Source organism: Fistularia commersonii, chromosome 4, assembly GCF_037954325.1.
Source record: "Fistularia commersonii isolate RoL2024-O1a breed Wild chromosome 4, RoL_Fcom_v1.0, whole genome shotgun sequence".
Taxonomy (NCBI): Eukaryota; Metazoa; Chordata; class Actinopteri; order Syngnathiformes; family Fistulariidae; genus Fistularia; species Fistularia commersonii.
Window position 1 is genome coordinate 8188325 of NC_141287.1, and position 24261 is coordinate 8212585.

Here is a 24261-nt window from a genome sequence, read left to right on the forward strand (position 1 = left end):
ATGGTAACCACACTGTCAAGAAAAGTGCATGAATTAGAACTCTTGACAGTTCACAAAAATATAATCAAAATGATTTTTAGACTGTCAAAGAGGAAGCAGAAGGACATGACTCTAAAAGGACTAAAAAGCAAACAAAGGAAAGGAGAAAAGTGCAAATGCAATAAGTTCATATATTTTTAAAGGGTTTTGAACTTGTGCATTGAAAGAGCAGAATTTCCTATGAGAGCAGGTAAAGCAGCTTTTGTTTTATAGATCATATTGAAAGGTTTTTTTAACCAAAGTTATTTTGAAGTTTAATCATATTCAGTTCATAAATTTAGAAATAAAGCTAATGACAAGGACTTTTGACAAGTTATTTTTCACAGCTGAGTCAGCCAGAATAAAATGTGAACCCAGCAGCAGAAGATATCCAGCAAGGGAAGGGGTGGGGGGGTTCGGTGAGAAATGTTCTGAGGAGAGGGATTTGGACATTTGGACTACACGTGGAATCCAGGAGAGTGAAAACACTTAAACAGGCAGACAATCTGGAGAAGACTGAAGCTCCTGCAGGTCCTTTAATAGTAGGAGTGTTTAGAGCAGATAGGTTGCTGGTGTGAAGTGGAAGCACTCCAGTTTCTGCCTAGAACATCCTGCAAGCCTGGTCCACCTCATCTAAAACCTCAGCACTACAGCCAGCAATCATGACGCTATGCGGCATCGAGATAACTTTGGTTATTATTATTTAAGATCTTGTCGCTGTTGCTAATTTCAAAAGTGTAGTACTTTAATTTGTAACGGGATATTTACAGTTTTGTCTAAATTTGGGAAGTTGTTCCAGTGTAGATTTTGAATAATATGCGCTATTCATACCCAAAAGCGTTTTTTTTATTTTTATCCAGTGTCTTTGAACATTTAATAGAATTGTTTCGTTCTTATTAACTTTTCCTGTAAGATGATGGATTCTTCTTTTTTGTCTGTCCCTGAAATGTAGATTTTCTCATGCGTGTCCTTTCTGTTGCATACACACGCCATTTTCATGTGTATTCACGCCGTACAGGTAACTTCAGTCGTGTGAATTACATTGTAATGTCCACTGGATCCCTAGCTCAGTCTCACTCCTTTGTACTTTCTCTATGTTTTACCTTTCTGGATAAACTTGTCTTGAGTGTAATGTTGCGGTGCACATCGTCACCGCAGGCCCTCCCCTGTTCCACCTGATAATTTATTTCAGGAAAAACATCTAGTTGAGTCTGTGCTCTAAAGTGGATTAAACCATGTGTATTTCTTTCTCATGATTACATCCATATCCTGCATGAGAGATAATAATGCGTGGAGAATTAGACCTAACGTGACCGGCAGACTAATAGCCAAAACATTTACAGTGAAATGGGAAATGACAGAGGTGAAAGACAGAGCAGGACAGCCCCCCAGCTGTCCATCAATCAACAACCACTGACACCTTCCTACAGGGGACTCAGGGTCCCTGCTGTAAATATGTAACATGTAAATATGTATCTTGGCTCACTGTCCACGTTAATGTCTCAGGTGGATTAGTTCTGATCTTCTTTCCAGAAGGGCTATCTGGTGTACATTGGATATACCTCCCCTTCCCATGTGTAAGGTTGTGTGTTATTCATACTTTAACTTCAGTTGCATCACAGAATGTGACAATAAGTTGATGCTGATTAGAATTTCCAGTCATAACACAAACACAAAGAGAAAATTAAAATAAAACTGCAGCTGTTTTTTTCATTGTTTTCGAGGTTTGGCAAAGGGTACTGTGTGAAAGATAAGAAGGTAACAATATCCACTGTGTGTGGTGGTAAAACAGGAGGAATCAGCTAAAAATGGCAGCGTGCCTGCCTCTTCAAGGCCAAAGTTCAAATGAAATTCTATCAAAATATTACAAGGATACGTTGATAGACCTTCAGAAACGGTTTGATTGGATACATAAGGTGCACCACAATATTACAAAATCTATTTCACAGTAAGTCTTTAGTAACTAACAGGAGACCACGTACAATTGCACTGCAGAAGGGGTGCATTTATTGTTATGGTACAATAGTGTAGTACTTTTTTGTGCAAAACTTTATGAAGAAGAAAGATAATGATGCCAAGCATTGATCTGTCTATCAAATTGTCCGGTATTATTAACTTATTCCTCTACACGTATGTGTGCTTTTTTGTGCATGCATGCGTGCGTGTGTTAGTGTGTGTGTTGGTTCAAATTTATAGAAAATAACATAATATATTTTTACGCATATGTTGGTGTGCCTTTGAAAAATCATCCTAGAATATCTCAATAATCATAGGTGTCTCTATTTAACATCATCATATTCCACTATATTGTCCAATGTGATCCCTTACAACCGTACATTTGTTGTTTAGTGTCTTTGCATTATTCTATGTATTTCTTGGATGAAGAATATATACTGTCTACATATTTATCATATCCCAATAGCGCATTGTGCTCCCACACACTTTCCTCTAGATAGGAGGTTCTGAGTCAACAATGTTACATTCGAGAACCAAAAGGGCATTGCTCCCTTGTAATATCTTGCATCTTAGTTTTGCTTCCTACATTTTTATAGATGCCCTTTAGGCATTTTCTTTGTTGCAGCATAAGTATCTATTGTCTTATTCCCAGCGGCTATCCTCCTTCTGCTGCCATCCTCAGCTGCTGCATTTGTTTTCAAAGAGTGTGTATGTGTATTGGTGGGGCTGCATCTGTGTTTTATGGCTGCAGGGGGTCAGAACTGTTTATATGAGTGAGGTGATTCCCTTATTGCTCCCATAACCTGAGTAGTTCATATGAAAACCTGTCATTTACAGTGAATAGGAGCATCTAACCCGCTGTTAACGTAATGTAATGAAATGCAATGAAAGCTCATATGGCTATTCAGCCAACCACGTGACTGACCGAGTCAGTCAGGCTGAGCTGGGTGGCAGTAAACGGAGATGTATTTGTAGGCATGTAGACTAAAAAGTCCGGGTCCGTTATAAATGGTTTGGGCGACTCCTCTTTACGCTAAAGAAAGCTTGCGCATTTCACTGAAATATTTTGTGGCAACAGTTTGGAGATGGCCTTTTTCTGTTTCAGCATGAAAGAGCAACCATGCATAATGCAAGATCCATAAAAAAATAGTCCTCTGAGTTCATCTTGAAAGAACACAGATCCCTGACCTCAGCTCCACTGATTATATTTGGGATGAACTACATTACTCTGTAAGCCAGGACTTGTTGGCCACCATTACTGCTTGACCTCATGAATGCTCTTGTAAATGAATGGCCGCAAATCCCCGCAGCCAGGTTGTTATAGCAACAAAGGTGCCCTCGTTCTTTGTTTGGGTTTCCATTTTTGACCATGTGGTGTGAGTGTTGCACAGTCACTTCTGTGGTGGCAGGTGCCGTGAGACATTTGACTACAATGACAGTAAATATAGCACCACTAAAGACATAGAATAGTCACACAGAAAGGTATCCTTCAGTGCTCATCAAGGGGTGAGTGAGACGACGGTTTCTGGGGCTTGAGGCTTATTTACAGTAGTTCAGAAGGGACTTTCTCTTCAAGCCGAAAGGCCTCAGGTTTGGTCCTGATTAGCATTCCCATGCCCGACTGACTGCCCCCCAAAAATCTGATAGTGGACGTGAGCGCGAATTATTGACTCAGTTAAGGTGCTGAACACATCTTTATTGCTAAACTGCTGGACTGGGGGAGACGGCAAAGGTATAAAAATAACTAGGAGGGTGTAAACAGATACTGGGGCAGTGTAGTATTGGTGTTTGTTTGTTTTTTGATCATTACATCTAAGGTCTCAATTAACTTTTCATGATCAAAATGGTTATCCATTTTATAATATGGTCACATTCGAGTATTACATAAATAAAAACAAATCTTAATTTTCTTTTATCTCTGTCTTATTCCTCACAGGAACTCCACCTACTGCATGAAGGTGTCCATGTCGCTAACTGTGGCAGAGAATGACACTAACATGTGCTACAACTCTAACATGAGACGGACTGAGAAGGCTGAACTCAGCAAAAGTAAAGATATACTCTGCCCTGATATTGATGACTATGTTGAACCAGGCAAAGAGCTGGAAATTACCTGGTATAAGGTGAGTGTGTTCAGTTGTTTTGTTATCACTGCTGCCACGCAATTTAATTTCCTTGAGGTGTTCTGAACTTTTACGTGTCTCGAATACTGTTATGTTTTGGAAAGGAGTAAGTAGGAAGGCACTGATGTTTGTGATTATATGTCAGCGAAAAACTCTTAAATGGTCCAGTGGTTTGTTTCCATCTAATTTCTTGGTTGTTAATCTCTAAAAACCTTGTATGATATTTGGTTCCAGATCACTTAAGCAAATTATGTATTGATACAAATTATGACAATGACTTACATCAGCTGTATATCCACGATATGCCACAGAATCCTCAATCATCTATAGAAAGTAAAGACTGAGGCAGGGGGGCAACATCACTGATAGCTATTGTAATGAACCAAAACATGCATTCCGGAGAAATTTGTGCCATGTCACTATCAACCCTGCAGACAACCTGGATGTCCTCTTGGACCTTTTTTTTACTGTGTACTTCCTGCTCTCTTGCCTGACTTCCTGACTTTCCCAGGTCAGGTATGGCCTACAGACAACAAAGTGCATCCTGGAGGTTCTGGCTAGACTAATCACAAGCAGATCAGCAGTAGATTAGCTGGCTGGGTGCGACCTCTAGGTATCTCCAGAATTCAATTATGGCTCAGGTAATGACTGGGAGTGCTGGATCGTAGAGTTATTTAGACCACTGCAGAGCCACAGTGATTGAATTTAAAGGCTGCCCGGAGCATTGGTGGAATGGAATCCACCAAGCCATCGATGCCCGTGCCAGAGTCCTGAAGATCATGTCACTTTTTGCGCATCAACACAATATACTCGCAGAAGATCACACACACGTTGCTCAGCATAAATACTTTTATTTTAGTCAGCAGGGACTACAGCAAACTTCATTCACTGTCCTATGTGACCACAAAGTAGGACAGAATTGAAAGGTTTCAGTTCAGTGCAATAAATATTGATCAAATAAATATGATGATGGCGAAGCCTTGTCAGTGTGCCGTTTGGGGTTTTCATTTAAGCTAAGCCGTTTACCTCCTCTCAGTGGTCATGCTCTCCTCCTTCAAAGTTTGGGATGTAGAGGATTCGGCTGTACTTAAAAAAAAAAACTCTCAAATGATTTTGCACTTGCAAGTTTTGGTAAAAGGTGTTCATTTTGATATGCTTATTCTACTCAAATCCACAGGAATGCCATCCCAAGCAGTGGCGTGCCAGTGTCATCCAGAAGAGAGACATATTGTCTTTCCAGGAGGTGAAGGAAGATGATATCGGAAATTACACCTGTGAGGTCCTCTTTGGTGGCTTCGTGGTCAGGAGGACAACTGAACTCACAGTCACTGGTAAGTCTCAGTGAGAATCACCAATGAGAAAACTGTAAAAGTGCTAAATGTTGCAGGGTTAAAGTGGTCTGCAAATTATTTTTGGAGGTCCTGTCTGAATAATAAGTATCAGTTGTTACCGTCAGAGGCACTTAAAGAAATGAATGGATGGTAACAAACACTCAATATGCACACTCCACTGAGCACTGCAGCAATGTCCTGCTGTTGTGGTAATTGCTGGGGGAGGTTGAGGCCTGGCCTCTATCCCTTTTTCTTACTCAGCACTTTCCACTCAGCCAAGCACTGTTGAAATATTTAAGGCTATAGGCTAAAACCCCTCACACAGAGGGCTAAAGAGCCACAACCAAGGTCAGGAGATTTACACCTCATCCGATCTCCATACACTACCTGTCTTTCTCCAGACTCTCTCTCTCTATCTCTATCTCTCTCCCTATTTCTGTCTCTTTCTCTCTCTCTCTCTCTCTCCATGTTATATATCTGCAAGGTGAACACATAAAAATGCATCAGTTCTTTCGTCCATTTATTTATTGATCTAATTGATCTGTTTCTTTATTTCTCAGTATAAATGGACTCCAGAGTAAAATCTTGGGATTGGTCAGTCTCAGCTTGTGTGTTCTTCCACTAAAACTTATCTGATTATGGATCGTCATTAACCAGCCAGCATCCCCAATTTATCTTTCACTGCCAGCATCTGGTAGCCTTATATCGCCTCATATGGCTATTTGGATTTTGAATATAAATGGAAATCTGTGAGAAACTGTTCTACAAGTTTGCTCAGTGTGTATCTGATTTTGAACCCGATAAGAATGTAAAACTCTCCTCGTGGATTTTGTGGGCATGCGTGTGTATGTGTGTGTGTGTGTGTGTGTGCGTGTGCGTGCGTGCGTGCGTGCTTGTGTGTGCTGTGTAAGCATACACACAGGATGCGATCAATGTCTGCTGATACAGAAGTAAGGTTGGAATTTGATTGGTATCTTGTCCATGCTTATTTGTGTTCCTGGCCATTGCTCTTATATGATATGATGAGGATACAAGGAGCACATAGCTGCTATCTGGCCAAGATGAAATGCAAGATACTTCAACCTGAGCTTGGCAAACTGTTGCAAATGGCGAAAGCTTCCAGGCTGGCTGCTCTGGTGATTGATAGATCAGCATTTTACCATCAGCAGAGCTCAGTAGTTATGAGGGAGATATGAGGTCAACACATTTCATTTTATCCCAATTTCCATAATAGCACTCCTCTTTTTCATGTTTCCTTGTAAAGGACATGCATGAGCAATATTTTACATTAAAATATGTAAAAGCCGCAAGCAATAGGTCTATGATTAGCTTTTGGTTCAGTGCTACAGTTTAAAAGGTCTGCCCCCCCTAAATCACAAGGGATACAAGGGCAGTCTTGATTCTATTTCTCAAGATTTTAAGATATACATGACCCCTTATTCCAACCAGGTATCGTAGAGGACAAGGTGGTCAACCACGATTGAGCAATGACTCAACAAGAATGGTTCTTCTGTCCCTAAAGAAAATCCAATCCCAGTATTTTAAGAATTTTGTTAAAACTAGGTCTGATTTGTCATGTGATGGAAGGTGAATTCCAATTTAGTCATTTTGTGTTACTCTTGCAGCAGAATTATCATGGCTATTTTTTTTTATTTGTCCTTTCTATTACTCAGTTTGAAATACAATTAACTGCACACACTGCACAAAGGTTAACAACTAAACCCCATGCTACTTATATTATATATGTTCACCAGCTGGTTCCTGTTGTGATTTCCACAAGCTATATACATTACAAGCTAATATACATTGTTCACATCAGTGATGCAGATATACTCAAGGAAAATGTGTAGATGAAGAGATAGTGACATGAAGCGATACTAAATGTGTGTAAAACATTCAAATAACTGATAATTTATTTATGTATATTGTATATTACCTGCCAACCAACCCCCTTATGTACATTCTTCTAACCTGGCAGAATAATATGATCCATGGGATTTCGCTTTATGATTAAATCCATGTGTTAACAAGAGCAAGTCGGAGAAAATGAAAGACCAAAATGATTATAGTTTTGTGTTTCTCTGTATATATATGTTTTTTTCCTGTGCTGCTGGCTGTGAATCACCTATGATTTAAAGAAGATCGTTTTGTAATGGATTTATTCTACAAGTATGTGTGTGTGTTTCCTCGCCAAGATATTTAAAGACATGCAAAACATGTTATCTTTCCTTCAACCAATCTTTCCTACGATTAAATTGGCTTTGATAATTCATATGTATTGTACATAGTAGGTGCAAAATTAAAATTAAGTTGTAGTATGACATCTTGTGAAAATGGCCAAGTTCTTAACTAAAAAAGCATGAGCTTGGGCTACAATTTTCCATTGTAACGTACACGTTTGCCAAAGTCTGGTTGAGTTAGAGATATCCCATTCTTTGATAGTTACAAGTTTGGCAGCTGCTTGTATGAATTTCTACAGTATGTGACACCCTTGGGCTCAAATATCCTCCCAACTTTCCTTTCCATGAGTGAATAGCCTCAGTTTAACTTCATCAGTATTGGAGCAGCCCTCTGTGAGAGCTATAGCTTCTTCATGCTGCAACAACATAATCACTGGCTTGGGAACTCCAGAAGGGAATGAGAGTTGAGCCGGGAATCGCCATAGCTACGGGATATTCTTTTGAGGTAAGAAGTTGTATTGTGAATGAAAAACAGGCACCACCGCATTAAGGACTACCAACTATCCTATCACAACCTATAAGGTCCATAATCCCTCAAAGAAAAGGAAATTTTTATATTCGACTCCCAGGGTGCCCTCTTTTACTAAATGGACATTTTAACAATTTATGAAATATTAGTGCGTTCTTTTCTCAATATCCACTTATATCATGCTCATGGGCATCTCAGCTCCCCTTCGTAGCAGTGGTTGTCCATTGGACCAGCTCGTATTGACCACTGAATCATCTTGTTTTAATAAGCCATTCTATCAAGTGGGTGTGAGATTATGAATGTTTTATCACATAGTGTTAAACCAACATTGCCCGAACGGTCTGCATAAAAGACCAAAGCACATCAAGATCTGAGGGCTAATGTAGTATATTTGATACACCAAAAGGATGAGGGAGGTCATTACATTTAACTGATGTTAAATATAGAGCAGAAGACATTAATCTTTGCTTTAACCTCGCCTTGCTGCAAACGATATTTCTTCTTTTCTCACCCTCCATTAGAGGTAGAGAAACCACAATGCAAACCGGGGTCAGCCTTGTGATAGAGGTTAACTATCGGCATAAACATAGGCTCACTCAGACCAGGCGGATCCGGGCGCCCCTTAATCGAGTACCGATGCTCCCTAGGTTAATAGAAATTTAAAGACCCGAAAGAGAAGCCCGGCTTTATTTTATAGTCTTTCCAGTTTATGTCAGAGTGCATTTAAATATTCTTAGTTCACTCGGAGCATGCGGAGGTACAGAGTGTACTTGTGGGTGTGTACTCACCATGATCAACACATGAAGAGACTTTTTCCTTTCCCTTTCCTCTCTACAGATATCACCCATTAACCTCAACATCCCCTCTGTAAAGAGTGCAATTTTGTGTACCCTTATAATTGATTTACTGAAGCACCAGGTTTGCTTTCGCCATGTTCCTCCGGGGAATACATAGTGTGGTCACATTAGTCTACTCTCGTGTTTACCCCTCATTTACTATCAAAACTTCAAGATGCAATGTTTCAACTGAAATATGCAGCAATGATTAATTGATAAATGCACATGCTGTGATTAGTATACACGGTTTACACGGTCTTTACGGTTTGTCTTCCTAAAAGATAGAGTATATGTTGCAGTCTGTACGTACATGTGGATCATTTCTATTCATTTATTACGGTCCCCCAGGTCCCATTTCTGTACAGTGGTGTTAATGCAACAACCAGATAAGGGCCCCATGTGGCTGATATATGCAGCTCCCTCTGCATTCTGTAGGAAGAAAAATATTATTCAGAGTGAGCAGAAAAGGATAAAGACAACAAAGGAGTGAAAGTGACTGATAACCCAAAGGAAGGAGAGTGGAGAAGAGAAATAAAGAATGAAAAAGATAGAGAGGTTGGTGCTCCTGTATCTTATCTGTATTCCTTGCCAGTGTTTCTCAGCAGAAACCGTGTGTTCAAGACTATAAACAGACTATTATCCTAGTGTTTATCACAGTGCACATTATCGTTTGCCTCTGTCGGACTTACTGTAATGGAGTCGTTCGGGTTGATGGATGCCTCTGGCGTTGCTTTCTATCTATTGCTCCCATTATACCTTTGTCTGCATCCACTCAATGTAGAAATATATGTCTGCATATTCAGCATAGCCTGCAAACATGTTGATTGAGGTTATGGCCAATGTAAATGTACCGTTTGGCACAGTGAATTGGAGTTGTGGAGGGCAAGAGCAAAGCGAGGGGGGGAATCATCTACCTTACATTACCTTTTGTTAAATTTCCAGATAGAGAGACGATGCTCGGGAAACTTGCTTCATGTTCTGTGAATATATCTAGTTGTTTGCGGAATGAAAATGCGTAGGTGTTTTATTTGTTTGCGCAGGGTCTCTTTCTTATTTCCTGCCTGCTCAGTGTCAGACTGTACTGCAGCTGGCAATCTTCAGTAAGCACGGTGGGATTCACAGCGAACAAACTGCCCTTGCTTAACTTAACTAATCTCAAATTTGAGATTAACGTATGTATGAATGGTGCTTTTCTGTGTGTGCTTGTTAGACAGAGCATTGTATATGTGTCAGGAGCTGCTGTGTGGTCAGGTGAACCAGGGCATTGTTTCATTGCAGTAAAAGGCTCCTTATAATTTTTTGTGTTTTAGGGTCACCTTCAGAAGCATGCAGACTTCACAAGCATATAAAATGTTACTTCGTGGGTGCAAATGCATGAAAATCACCATGTGCATGTCGCCAAAATTGACATAGTATACTATACATTTCTGTCCATAGGCGAACTTGTACTGGAGTGGCTGGTTGAAATCTCACTAGAGATGAGAGCATAGAGATTGAAGGAAAGGGCCCTGTGGTGTCCTCATGTCAGTTCCACTGTCTGATTTATCAAGCTGAGGATTGACAGATGGATGGTGAGGCAGTGATTAGTGCTGATATCATCCAATAGACCTTGGAGAGGAGACAGGGGAAGGACAAGATAAGAGGTGTAAGGTTCGAAAATAAGATGAGTTTGCACTCAACTGAGACCATTTCTCTCACTGTATATGCTCGGATTTCGTGTGAATACATTGTGCCGCCTACATTGTTTTGGTCTTGTAGACCTCTGGGGGGGAGATGATAAAATCACACCTAAGATAAGTGTTACTCCAGCAGTTGACGTCTCTTGACTTGTCCTACACACATTTAAGCGTGTGCACTCACTTAGGTATATCAGTTCTACCCTTTCTACCCCACACTGTAACACATGGCATGTGCAAGGTGTACACCATCAAGTGTAAATACCCTGCTTATGTTTTTTGTTGGTTTTGCATAATTGTCAAAGTTTTCCCCAATGAAATACTTTGAGTTTATCCCATATCCTCTCAATGCCCAAGCAGCACTGAATATAGTGGCGCACTCCTTTTTGATACCAGAAAAAGATTAAATGAAACAGTTTGCATCAGGCCTCTTTGTGTCTTCTGGGAAGCCAAGAAAGACACCACGTTTTTTGTTTTTTTTCAGTTGTAGTAGCTTTTTTTTCACTGTAAGTAAAACCTTTTGCCCTCATTCTATTTTTAGTTCCATCATAGTGATTCACAGAATGATTATAAATGGGAATTGGCGATTAGGTCAACAGAAGATAAAGAGACAGAGCATAGCATGACATTTACAGCAAGACAGTCAAAACCAGTTTTAATTGATGGACCCACCATATTCTAGCCTGACAACCAGACCAATTTGTTTGCCTTAAATTAAATTTCTCTCTGCAAATCGGTCTTGGGCGTCTTGCATTCATTTAAATGTCAAACATTATGTGAACGCTGGATCAACTACAACCAGTCATCTTGCTTGGGGTTCTCGAGAGTATGCAAACTTAAAAAGATGAATAAAATCTAAGACAAAAGTCTTTATTGAAACATTTTTGTAGGGCATCCAAAATGATTTGCTAACAGCAATTATTCCATAACATCTGTCATTCTATCAGGGGAAATGTATGACCTGACCTTTCCATCAGTTGTGTGAAGCTACAGAATGAACTATGTGCCACTATTCTTTTATTGAAAGACTTGAAAACTCACCACCTATCTTTGAGTCTCAAAAATTTACCTGAATTAGAATCCTGAAACCTTCTTAAAGACAGTGTAATAAAAAGTAAGTAAATGGAGGTACTAGTAGGATAATTGTGTGTTTATTTTGCCATTTACCAAATTCTAAACCCTCTGCCTTCACCTAACCCCTGCTAGCTGTGTTTACACATAGATCTGTCACTAATATGACCACCAAGGATAAGAATCAGAGACATGTCTAGATGTCTACAGGACATCTATATCTACATGTTTTTCGATGGAACATCTGTGTTACTTGTGCAACGGTATTATGTGGCGCGTAACGGCTCATTAGTTTTGGGTTAACCGCTCTTATCTAACCAATGTTCCTCTCTGGGTGTCTTTTTCTTTTCTATCTCTCACCTCTCCGCCCCATCCTGTCATCACCCCCTTTACTTAAGTGTTCTCAAACTCTTTTCATCACTATTCACCAGCTGTCCTCGTACCACATTGTTGTAATTCAATTAAAACTGACATTAATTCACATGTGATGAATGAAATTTACATCCCTATGAGTTAATATTGCCTGACCTACCCCTCTCCACCTACACACATCCTCAGTCTCTCGTCATTTTCATTATCTAGTTCTATTGAGCTGAAGAGGAAGAGAAATGAAAATCACTATTCTGTCTGAAGCTTTTTGAAGTGTATTAAACTACATTACTCCACAGCTGACAATGCACATGTGGAAACACTGTCAGACAGCAAATTACAGAACAGAGCAATGCTATATACAATACTACGTCGTCATCCAGAAGTGATTTGACGGGCTTTTTTGGAAATCCCAACATCTTGTATGACACTTGGACACATCTTTCTACTTCAATCCTAATGAAATAATCGAAGCAAAGGCTCAGGAATAGAAAGGTAAAGAACAGAGAAAAGGATTTAAAGGCAGTTACATGTTGTTAATTAATTATTGACCAGACACAAGCTAAAAAGTGCATGTGCACGTGCACACGCACGGGGAGACATAGAATTTTTAAAAAAGCCACTGATATTATTCAAAACTGGTGTTCTATATGGTGATGATAGAATACATTTACAAAAAGCAAAAGTAATTTAAAATACAAACATGCACATTTAAGATATTTAAGAAACAAAATCCAAACATAAAACACAGGCAGCAGTGATTCACGCTGTTAAAAGCCAGAAAAAACAGATGGTTTATTAAATGGTTTGTAACAGGCCTGACGAAAAGGGAGTAGCAACTCACTCTATAGTTTAGGAGCTGCTACTGAAAAAGCCCTTTCCCCTCTGAGCTTCAGTCTGGTTTTAGGGACCACTAAGAGCAGCTGATTTCAGGGGCTGTGAGGGAAAGTAGGGTTGAAGGAGGTCATAATAGAAAGGTAGGACGGTAAAAGGACATGGTGGAATTTATTTGCAAAATTGAAGATTGTATAGCATCACAGTATCTTCTAACATTACTTCTAACATAAACAGATTATTGGTTTTGCTACCAGGAGGTCCACATACTAACATAATTTGAGGTATCTTCTCCACAATGTGCACCTGAGAACCTGAACACGTATAGATAGCATGTGTATTGCGGAAACTGCAAACTGTTCGGTCACGGCAGGTGTCAGAGTTTAAGGGGAAAATGTCGAGGAAGATTCAGAAAAAGACCGTGTGTGTATCTGTGTGAGTGCGTGTTTCTGCATGTGTTTGTTTTCTGAGTGTGTGTGTATCAGTTTGTACCAACAAGGTCAAGCTAGGATCCGTATCCACCTGAGTATATTTGGCAGCAAACTGAGGTTGTTTGTAGTGCCTCACATAACTCAGTTATCATCACTTGGGCATATTGTGATTACATAAAGTAATAGTCCTATATTTCTCAGAGACTACTTGCAAAACGGGATTTTCTGTTCCCTCTGCATTTCCTTGATCACGACGTAATGTATCTGTGAATGAACAAACTCCATCAGTTGTAAATTGTAATAAGAGTGATGTAAAATGTGCTGAATAGCTGCAAGTTTGATGGATGCAGCATAAAATTTTGACACAGGCGTAGCATGCTCTTTAATCTACCATCTGACGCTAATTTATCTGTGTATCTCTGTGATATGAAACAATGAGAAACCTCAACCCAATTTTTCATCTTGAATTTATCCTAGTCCTGTAATTAACTCTTTTTTTATATTATATCTCTCACAGAAAGAATTAAATTAGACAACTAAATTATCACAAGTCTATAGGTTTATGATCTTTAATGATTAGTGTCTGAATAGAATAGAGTTAAGTGTTATTATTGCTATTATTATTATCATTATTATTATTATTATTGTTATTATTGTTATTATTGTATTGTTATGTCATTATATTTAGATATGATACTATATAAGTATAGGATACTATATAGTATTATATTATTATTAAGTATACTAAGATGAAAATTGGAAATTGCAACTTTCATTACTTCAGATTCTAGTTTATAAAAACACAGAAAATTGTCATACTTGAGTAGTCCTTGGTATTTAGCAGGAAAAATTATCTTACTTAGGAACTTAGGTAAGGCCCATGTAAAGAACCTACAGCTAGACATCAAATTGTCTATAAATTAGTGGTGTAAAGTAATGTTTTGGGATGTGTCTATAATGAGAGGGAGGTGTAATGTCCTAATTTTCTCAGAGCCGATCAGGACAAAGTTCTTCCCCTGCTTTGAACTATTCCTGTACGGTCTGGTCAGGGTCTGTGACTGGGTCTGTCACATCTCTTTCTTTTCTTGATGGCAAAAGAATAAAAAGAGAGACCATGCAAACTCCACAAAAGCACTGCTTGAACCCAGAGCTCTGGGATATTGCTGAACACTGAGCCACAATTCTGGACCCTTTTCAGATTATTGGCTATACATATTAGATTTGGAACTCTTGGCAGGTCACACTGCAGATCTCCTTTGCAGAGTTTTTATGATAATCCTTTCAGATAATTTATTGGATGAATGTTCAAATGGGATTTTATTGATTTATTCTATATAATATTCCCCAAATCCATTAATGACCTTTTTCCCCCTACAGTATAACAGACAAAACAAGAGATGAATAACAATCTACCGAGATGATCAAAGATGGCTGAGTCAATAGGAAAGTTAAGTTGGCAGGCAAAACAGTTCAATTTCCCCCGCAAGGCATCATGTACTTCGGAAATTACTGCCAAAGAGCTTGAATAAAGATGGCAGTGTCGGGATACTGCCTGATTCCCAGCAAACTCCTTTTAGTCCCGGGCATTTCTAATGCCCTGTTTTTCAATGTATTTACTCCACTGTGGTTGATGATCAACACCACCAGCTTGGATGCCTTTTGTCCAATAATGTAAATCATTTATAAAGCATAGTTTCATTGCAAACAATGTTCCCACAGTAAACTTCATTCATGACTGCAGGCAATCTAGTCACTTCTTCCAACAGTCTAGCTCTCACCATTTAGTTTGGCATCAATGCTTTTCTCTTAGTTTGCTCTTAACCAATATAATATATATAATATACTATATTATACGTAGATGTATCTACTGTGAATCAATGTAAGTTCACAGTAAAAATTGAGTTTGTTAATTTTCATTTCTTTAAATGAAATAGATGCTGTCTGACTCACCTAGTTAACTGGTATAATGTCAGCATGGCTATCAGTAGAGCATTTTACTGCCTAATCGTGTAGCAATAGCTTGTAGTAAAAATGTCCAATACTGTGACTATTTGCAATTACTTTCTGCTGCAGTTTGCAATCAATAGATCTAAAACATTTGACTGACATGGGCCTTTAGGATTTTCTCTGGGTGCTTGAATCAAAGCTAAGACGTTCTGAATCAAATACCTGATTATTAAATTTTGCCCAAAGAATAAATAATTATTTTTTTCATATCAAACAACTATCTTTAACTCCAGTTTTACTGATTTTTTTTTTCATACATGGAAAACTTAGTCATCTTCCTGTGCACTGGACTTCTACCTGCAATGTTTCAGCAGGTAAACACAGAAAACACTTACGACTGCAGCCCACACAAAGGATCAATTTGAGGCAGCGGTTGCTTTTCTTTGGATATGAGGAGGATATGTACCAGATTTCTGCTGGTTTCCTGAAGCATACATGAGTTGGCCTCTTTCTTATTTTAGTCGCCTATGTTTGTTAAATGATGCACAACACTGCCTCAATCAATTGTTAAAGCAAGGATTGGTCTACATCTTCATGTTGGCAGCAAGCGGCAATAGTCTGAGCAACAAAATATCTAGTCAATAGTTGGAAATAGGTACTGTATGTGAGGGTCCACCTAGCAATGTTTTCCTCATTCTGACATTTCTATCCTGCAATACACATTCCTTTTATTTATCATCGTTAGAGCAGTAGAAAATAGAATGCCTGGTGGGACATGTGTCCAGTGAAATCTTATGATATGGATATGTCTGGAAAAGGTTTGTAGGAGTACAGCAATACTGAGTTATCTTATTGAGAAAAAATCTAGATGCAAATTTAAATGTGGAAACCCACCCGAGACACTCATATTTACCATTTATCTTACATTTTATAAAAACCATTTAAAAAGCACTAATCATACCAAGAATTTATTGCTAAAAATCATGACATGTTTTCTGTGTTTACCTGCTGAAACAGTGCCGATAGAAGTCCAGTGCTCAGTAAAGCAGTCAAATTCATGTAGCAGATAGTTTCACCATCATTTTTAAGGTTTGCTTGTTTGCCAAGTTTCAGGTCATTCTTAATGTGAGAGACGGGAATGACACATATCGGAGTCACTTTACAGATTGATGCAAAAATAGACTGTCTGACTGATGGACACTGGATGATGCCCCTCATTCTCCATGTGAAGTTCCTGTCAATGGGCGTTTCCTGAAAGACGGTCCAAGTGTAATCTGACTAAAATCACTGATGCTGGAACAGCATACTGTTTAAATTCAGGGCGGGAAAGATCAAGCCTCCCTCTCTTTCCCTCGCTCCTTCGCCTAGATACTGCTTCATCATTCAAGCCATGACTCCAAAGCTTTGATTCCACATCAATTTAATGTCTGGTTTCATTTTACTTTGTTTCCAATAAACCTTCTATTACAGCCCACTGAGGCAGTAGGAGCATTTGATTATGTTTAAACCATGCATGTGAATCATTAGACTGTTTTTGCACATTCCAATAGAGATGAAGAGTCTAATCTTTAAAAAGCTAACAGGATGTTGTATGGTTTATTTTGAACAGCTGGAAGCGAATGTTATAGTTGCAGTAAACAACTTGTGTTTATATTAGGAGAATGTACCTCTACATCTCTGTGCTACATAGCCATTAATGAAGGTTAAAGATAGCATGCATGTTGGCTATTGACACTGATTGTCTGACTTTGCTGCAAGCTCCTCACCAGCAATTCGCTCTTAATTGGACCCTCACATCCCTGTAGAAAGCTTTCTGCCCTCTCTTATTCACCTCCCTGACAGACAGCGACCACCCTCTTCTTAGTCGGTAGCCATTATATCAACAGAGGAGGAAAGAGTTCCTTGCTGTTCTTTCCTAAGCAGCTGTTTGGGGTTTGGGGCTCATCCTTGCATACGAAAAGACTCACATTCACTCAGGAGGCCTTTAGTAATTGTTTCATTGTACAAATGTAATTCTTGAGAAAACAGCATAGAGGAAAGTAACTATTAACAACCTTAAAGAACCTTAGAGGACAGTAATAGAAAAGGAATTGTCACACATATGATTTTGTTCCGGTGGACAAAGTCTTATAATGAAGGGCTAAAGAAGAGCATGTGAATGTACATATAATATGTATTTGTACACATCCATCACAAATCTGTTTTATTTATTTTTTCAAAAACAAAAAAAAGATAGTACAGTGTCTTTTCTCTGTTTCCAAATTAGTTTTGCTTGTGAGCAGAACGCAAACCCAATGAGACAACTCTAAATGGGTTACAATGACAGCAAATGTCTGACATTATCTGCTCCTCAATTTTTTCTGTATGTGTGTGTGTGTGTGTGTGTGTGTGTGTGTGTGTGTGTGTGTGTGTGTGTGTGTGTGTGCGTATAAACCCCTATCTGCAACGCCCCAAGTCTTCTCTGCAGACTTATAGAACTTCATAAGATTGATCCAATCCTTATCCTTCCCTTCCCAGTTAATACTCTAAATCATACATATAGTGGGCAGTCAAAGCCTCTTGGCCCTGGGGTAGAGTGACGCAGAAATCTATGTAACACTAAATTAGACATGCACCCACAGACACATGAAAATAGTTACTTGGCTTTGTCCTGATGGTGTACGCATCTTTTAGTGCTTTGGCTTTTACGACACCACCGGTTTTGTATTCAAAATCAAATTTATCTTAGTTTTAGTACCTTCCAGTGAACCATTTACTTAACTAGCATTCCCAATTTGTTTCCCCCTTGCACAGTGGAAATTATACTTTCTAGTGCTCCATTATTGCTCGTTCTGTCTCTGCAGCAAGATTGCACAGTTTGGGTGAATGGAAAGATAATCACTGCCAGAATATATAATTTGTTTCATTTCATTCAGAAATGCACCTGTGCATACTGTATGGATATGCTTGTGTGTCAACCGTATGTGCCCATCCTTGCATGTCTGCCCAGCTGCGATAGCTGCTTTGTAGCTCATGGTTGTTTGTTTGGGGTTTTTTTCACCTGCTCCATCCTGAAGCCAGTTGTCCCCTTTGGCACACAGGTGTTTGCCTCATTGCCACGAGATTCACTTATAGTTAAGCCCAGAAATATTTGGACAGTGACACAATCTTCATGATTTTGGCTCTGCATGCCACCAATTTGGATTTGAAATGAACCACATACAACAGAATAGAAGCGCAGACTTTAAGGTTTAATTCAAGGGATTGAACAAAAATGATTAAACATGGCGGAATTGTAGCTATTTTTATAAAAGCTCAGTTCAGGGGCTCTAAGGTAATTGGACAAATAAACATAACCCTAAGTAAAATGTTACTTTTCAATAATTTGAGAATCCTTTGCAGGCAATGACTGCCTGAAGTCTGAAAGTCTGGACATCACCAAACACTGAGTTTGGTGATGCATTGCCAGGACTTTACTGCAGCCGTCTTCAGTTGTTACTTGTCTGTCGATTTTTGTGCCTTACATTTTGTCTAGAGCAAGTGAAATGCATGCTTGATTGGGTTCAGATCTGGTGATTGACTCAGCCATTGCAGAATATTCCACTTCTTTGCTTTAAAAAACTCCTGGGTTGCTTTTGCAGAATGTTTTGGATCATTGTCCATCTGAATTTTGAAGCGCTGTCCAATCAACTTTACTGCATTTGACTGAATCTGAGCAGAAAGTATATCCCTATATACTTCATAATTCATCCGGCTTCTTCTGTCTTTTGTCACATTATCAATAAACACAAGAGACCTATTGCCATCACACTTCTTCCACCATGTTTTACAGAAGATGTGGTGTGCTTTGGATCATGAGCTGTTCCAATTCTTTAAACTTTCTTCTTCCTATCATTGTGGTACAGGTTGATCTTAGACCAGGGGTTGGCAAATGTTTTGGCTCAGGGGCCGCATTGACCACAAAATACGATACATATTAAAAAAATAAAATAAAAAAAAACGCATTCGTTAACAGTACATATCAGACTCGTCTGACATTTGCTTTGAAAATAAAACCAGCTCTGAGGTTTGCTTGCATTTCATGCACAAACCAGTTTTTCCCTTTTAGCTTCACGTCTGGCTAATTCATATGTGTCATTATGTCCACAGTAAAGGCTAAATCACAAAGTCAATCTGTGTCATTCAGCTCAGGAAAATACTTGAGTGTTCTCAAGTAGCTCCAAAAATGAGCTCCTACATTCATTGATCCGATCATTCAAAATTTCACATCAAGTATGAATTCTGTGCCAATCTTTGGCGGGCCGGATTAAAAAGACCAACGGGCCGGATGTGGGCCGCGGGCCGTAATTTGCCCACCCCTGTCTTAGACTCATCTGTCCAATGAATGTGGTTCCAGAACTGAGCTGGCTTCTTCAAGTGCTTGTTGGCAAAGTCAATTCTGGCCTCTCTATTTTTTACACTGATTAATGGTTTGCACCTTGTGGTGAATCCTCTGTATTTACTGTCATGAAGTCTTCTCTTTAGGGTAGACTTAGATACTGATACACCTACTTCCTGGAGAGTGTTCTTCACTTGAGTGGATGTTGTGAGGGGGGTTTTGCCATGTCAAGTTGAATTTGTAGATTTTAGGAGAATAGCTTAAAAAATGCATTAAAAATAACGTTAAAATAATAATATTGTTAAAGCAGCATACATTTATCTGCTCCCTTGATTTCTCTTTTCAATTGGCAAAGCAAGATTAATGTGATTTTGCATACAGAAACATGACCTAGACAATCACAAGAGTCATGGAAGAAATGTAAGCACAACTGTGAGTATAATGATTTCAAGTATCCATTCCTGGGCTGGATATTTGAAAAATATTTGATTTTGAATGTGTGTAAGGAAACTCTGTCCCCCAAATTTTCCATTTCTTTGAGCAGCCATTTTGAGTGATATGTGATAAAATGTAAGTCTGTAAGTCTGTTCTGTTCAGAAATATTATTATATAGTATATAATCTGGTTATATGTTATCTCCTGCTCAATAGCAAAGACATGGGTTTGAGAAGGGGTCTTCATGTATTGTCAATATTCTGCCATCAGATATTGTGTTGAAGCTGGATGCATCATTGGCGTTATACCTCCATGTATTGTACCCACTGGGGCCACAACACTGCTGGAGTTTTCAAAAACTGTCCTTATACACTGACTCATTTTACAGAAGCTTCTTGCAACACTGACTTCAGTGCCTCACTCAACTCTGATGTCAGAAAGAAGCTCTTTTTTTCTCCCTTGTAAGTTTCTGGCTGGATGGATGGATAAGTTACGGGTGTTCGGTAAAATCCTATTTGACTTGACTCCAATTCACTGTCACGATTAAGTTTTGTAAAAGCACTGATAAGCCCAGGATCCCATTGTTACTCCTTCAGATGCTGAGGATAGACAAAATCATGCTCACAATCATACAGACATGGCATTGAGATTTTTGGACAAATGGCTCAGCGTTATAAAACTATCATTCAGTTTTATAACTGTCATTTTTTAAATGTAATCCTTCAGGCCTGATTACCCAAAACTCTTCAAGATGGTCTTCACCCCTCCCAAAAGGGCCTTCAATTGCACCTGAAAACATTTTGGCAAGGAACATTCAACAGAAGAGCATGTTATCATATTGTCACTTCTATTTCAACTTGCATCTCAACTAAATACCCTACAGTTTTTTATCCATTTCTTTCACCTGCCCTAAATGTTGGTGCATACCCTGGAAATGGGGCTAACACATGATGCCCATCTTTAGCAAACCCTCTGATATCCTTTCAATATTCAGTCAGTCAAATGGAATCTATCATCCAAGAGCTTGGTTTTATGGACTGATAGATGGACAACATAGAAACATCTCAATGCTCCAGCAGTTACATAGTGATGGGAATGTGGGGAGATGTCTCACAGAACAATGACTCCTTACATTAACAAGTTCTGGTATGTAAGCTGAGATTAGTTTCACTGCATATCAAATGTCGATAAAGGATAATGATAATAATTACTTTTACTCGATTACCTCATTTAACCAAGGGACATCAAACATCCATCCATCCATCGTCTGCCACTTGTCCTGCACTCAGGGTCGCGGGGGATGCGGGAGAACTTATCCCAGCTTTGGGCGAGAGGCTGGGTACACCCTGGACGCAGGGCCTATATACAGGCAGATAACCTTTCACTCACTCATTCGGGGCAAATTTTTCCCTTTTTTTTTTCCAATTAACCTGCTTCATGTTTTTGGACTGGGTGAGGAAACAAGAGAAACCCACCCAGACACAGGGGAGAACATGCAAACTCCACACAGAAAGGTCTCCTTGACAGAATCAAACCAGAATCCTTCGTGCTGTGAGTACCAAGCACTAACCACTGTGCCAATGAGCCACCTGGAAGTCAAACATGAACAAGACTGTGTAAAGATGTTTTCAAAAAACTGTAGCCATAATTGGAAGGCAAAGGGCAGAGTCCAGAAAAACAAAAATACAATCCAAATCACGCAAAAATGCTGGAGGGATAAAATCAAAAGACAAGGTGTTCTGGCAATTGGATGAGTGTCAGGCTGGTGTCTTAATGGCAGCTCCGATTGTTTGAGATCAGGTGCAAAGGATCCGTCCAAAAATCAAGACTGGTTCTCCCAAGGCTGATGCTACTCCACGCATAAAACTTTTTAAAAGTAATTGCAGAATTTTGCTGGTAGATGTGCTGACAGACAGAGACATAATTTACCCGCAGCCTTTCACTCAAAATAAAAAAGGGGGTAAAAGGTTGTTTCTTATGAAAGTAGATTTTGTTCACCTAATTCTCACCCCTCCTTTATCTCTCTTATCCTGATTTTGCAGTCCATAGAAGTTTTCTAGGCGCTACTTTTCTACTTGTCTCTTTGGTTTTCACTCCTTTCTCCCAACACCTTTTGTTGTCACTCCTAAAGTAGGGACACGGGTACAAATAATTACCATGGGCAAGGGCTCTATCCTTGTCCTTCTCTCAAGTTGTTCTTGGACAAAACTTCCCTCTTTCTCACTCATTGTTTGATTCTCTCCAGCTTTCTCTGGTATTACTTAAAGAATATCTTTTCATTGCAAGTTTCCAATAGATAAAAGAAACAAGCGCGTATTGTGGTTTCTCTAATACATTCCTTGCTTTCATGAATACACTGGTTTGCTTCCCAGTGGTGTACAGCTTGAGTGTTGGATCTATTCCTGCAGCTGTTTAGCAGTGCACTGGAGCACGCTTATGTGCTGATTAACTGCATCACATGTGATGGATTCCCACTGACCTCTCCACCCCTCAATATAGCTCTGGGAGCCTTTCAGGGAGAAAGCTTTCCCTTTTTAATTAGAAAAGAAAAGGAAATCTATTAGTGAATATGCTGGATGAGGGATTGCTCTGTTATGTTCATGGTGAAGTGACCGCAGTCATATTCCCTGTCATTACTGCATTGTCAAAAAAATAGGAAAAACAATATGCCCCGCGCCTGTGTCTTGATCACATCAGGAAGAAACCGCATCAATATAAGGAGGTTCTTGGCATTAAATATGTCTTACCCAGATGGAATTCAGAGGATCAGGCAGATTATCTGTGCAACAGAGATGTATGCCAAGTTGTTTTTCCTGCACTGCATGTTCTCTAACCTCTCGATGGTCCATATAATTTACCTTTATTTTCCCTCACTGCTGAAGTCAAGGTAATGATGGAACATCACAGAGGTTGAGATGCTGACTTCACAGAAATATCTGCCATGTTCTCATAGTAAATTGAGTTTTTTGTTGGGTTTTTCAGGTCCCTGTTTAGTGGCCTTAGGGTAATGTTTACTGAAGGTGAGCAACAGGAAATTGTGAGGCCTTGAAAAAAAAAAACCTTTATGCAACCCTCTTTTGAAAAGATTTGCATCTAATGTAGCAACAAATGGGCTTTGTCCAGAGAATGGCAGGCCTAGAATAAAAGTCAAACAGTCTGTCGGTGTAAATATTTTTAAGAGATTTCAAGACAGTGAAATTGAAAATCTTTGAAGCATCTAATCAGCACAAACACAGACACAGATGCACGAACACACACACAGCCAAGTGTATCATACATCACACATTTCATATAATATACTATTAATATACACAACTCTTGTACTGTCCTCTAGTTTCCATGGCATCTCAGTTGCTCTCTCTCTCTTTCTCTCGCACTTTTCCTTTCTCTCTCTCCCTCTGTGTGAGTGTGTGTGTGTGTTTGGGTGTGTGCGTGCATGCGCGTATGTTTGTGTGTTGACTTTATGACTTTAATAAGAAAAGAGCTCTCCCTCATAACCATGTTATATTTATGTTCAGTTTCAGTGCTGCAGTCTGTCTGTATACTTAGTGGCTGTAAAGACGCAAGTCACCCTCACTGTTTACTACTTTCACTGTAAAACATCTGTTTAATTTTAATGCAGAGCCTGAACTTTCAATGGGAAATGTTTGTTGAATGATTAATTCAAAGAGTCCCTCGTAGAGCACAATATTTGTTTAGCAATCAGTTTAGGTTAATGAGAGAAGAGTATTATTCCTGAAAAAAATCCATATTTTTTACTTGTCCCCCCCCCTCCCAAATGAGGGATATCTTATTAACGCACACCATGACACTTTCCATTTAGGAAGCAGATGCAAACAGTGACGCAGTAACTATACCCCTGAATGTTTTACTGCGCTGATCTGCACACTCTTCTACACACCTTCGTCTTGTGGCATCTTGGGATGAACATGTTATATAATTAGCACCCAATTAACACTCAATTAGGGAACCTGTGTTGAGAGGGTTGGGACAGATTGTCGTCAGACACGAGAGTTCCCGTCGCCACCTGGCCTGCCGAGAACCTATTCTCCCGCTTGTAAATTCAGACAGACTTTTCACCGGTGTTACGTTTTGTCTTCGTTATGTGTGACATTAAACATGATATGTGGAGCCTGAACTTGAATATTTGTTCTCTTTTAACAACCTT

General features: G+C 39.3%; 1 protein-coding gene across 5 annotated transcripts in view; it reads left to right on the forward strand.

The window, feature by feature from the left end:
• The window catches only part of il1rapl1a (interleukin 1 receptor accessory protein-like 1a), a 173386-nt gene that overhangs the window by 68971 nt on the left and 80154 nt on the right, over positions 1 to 24261 (forward strand). For all 5 annotated transcript variants that reach the window (XM_086145067.1, XM_086145062.1, XM_086145065.1 and 2 more), the window contains exons 4-5: positions 3911 to 4097; positions 5275 to 5428. In XM_086145067.1, the coding sequence (XP_086001193.1) occupies positions 3911 to 4097; positions 5275 to 5428 (341 nt within the window). The remainder of the gene's footprint in view (positions 1 to 3910; positions 4098 to 5274; positions 5429 to 24261) is intronic.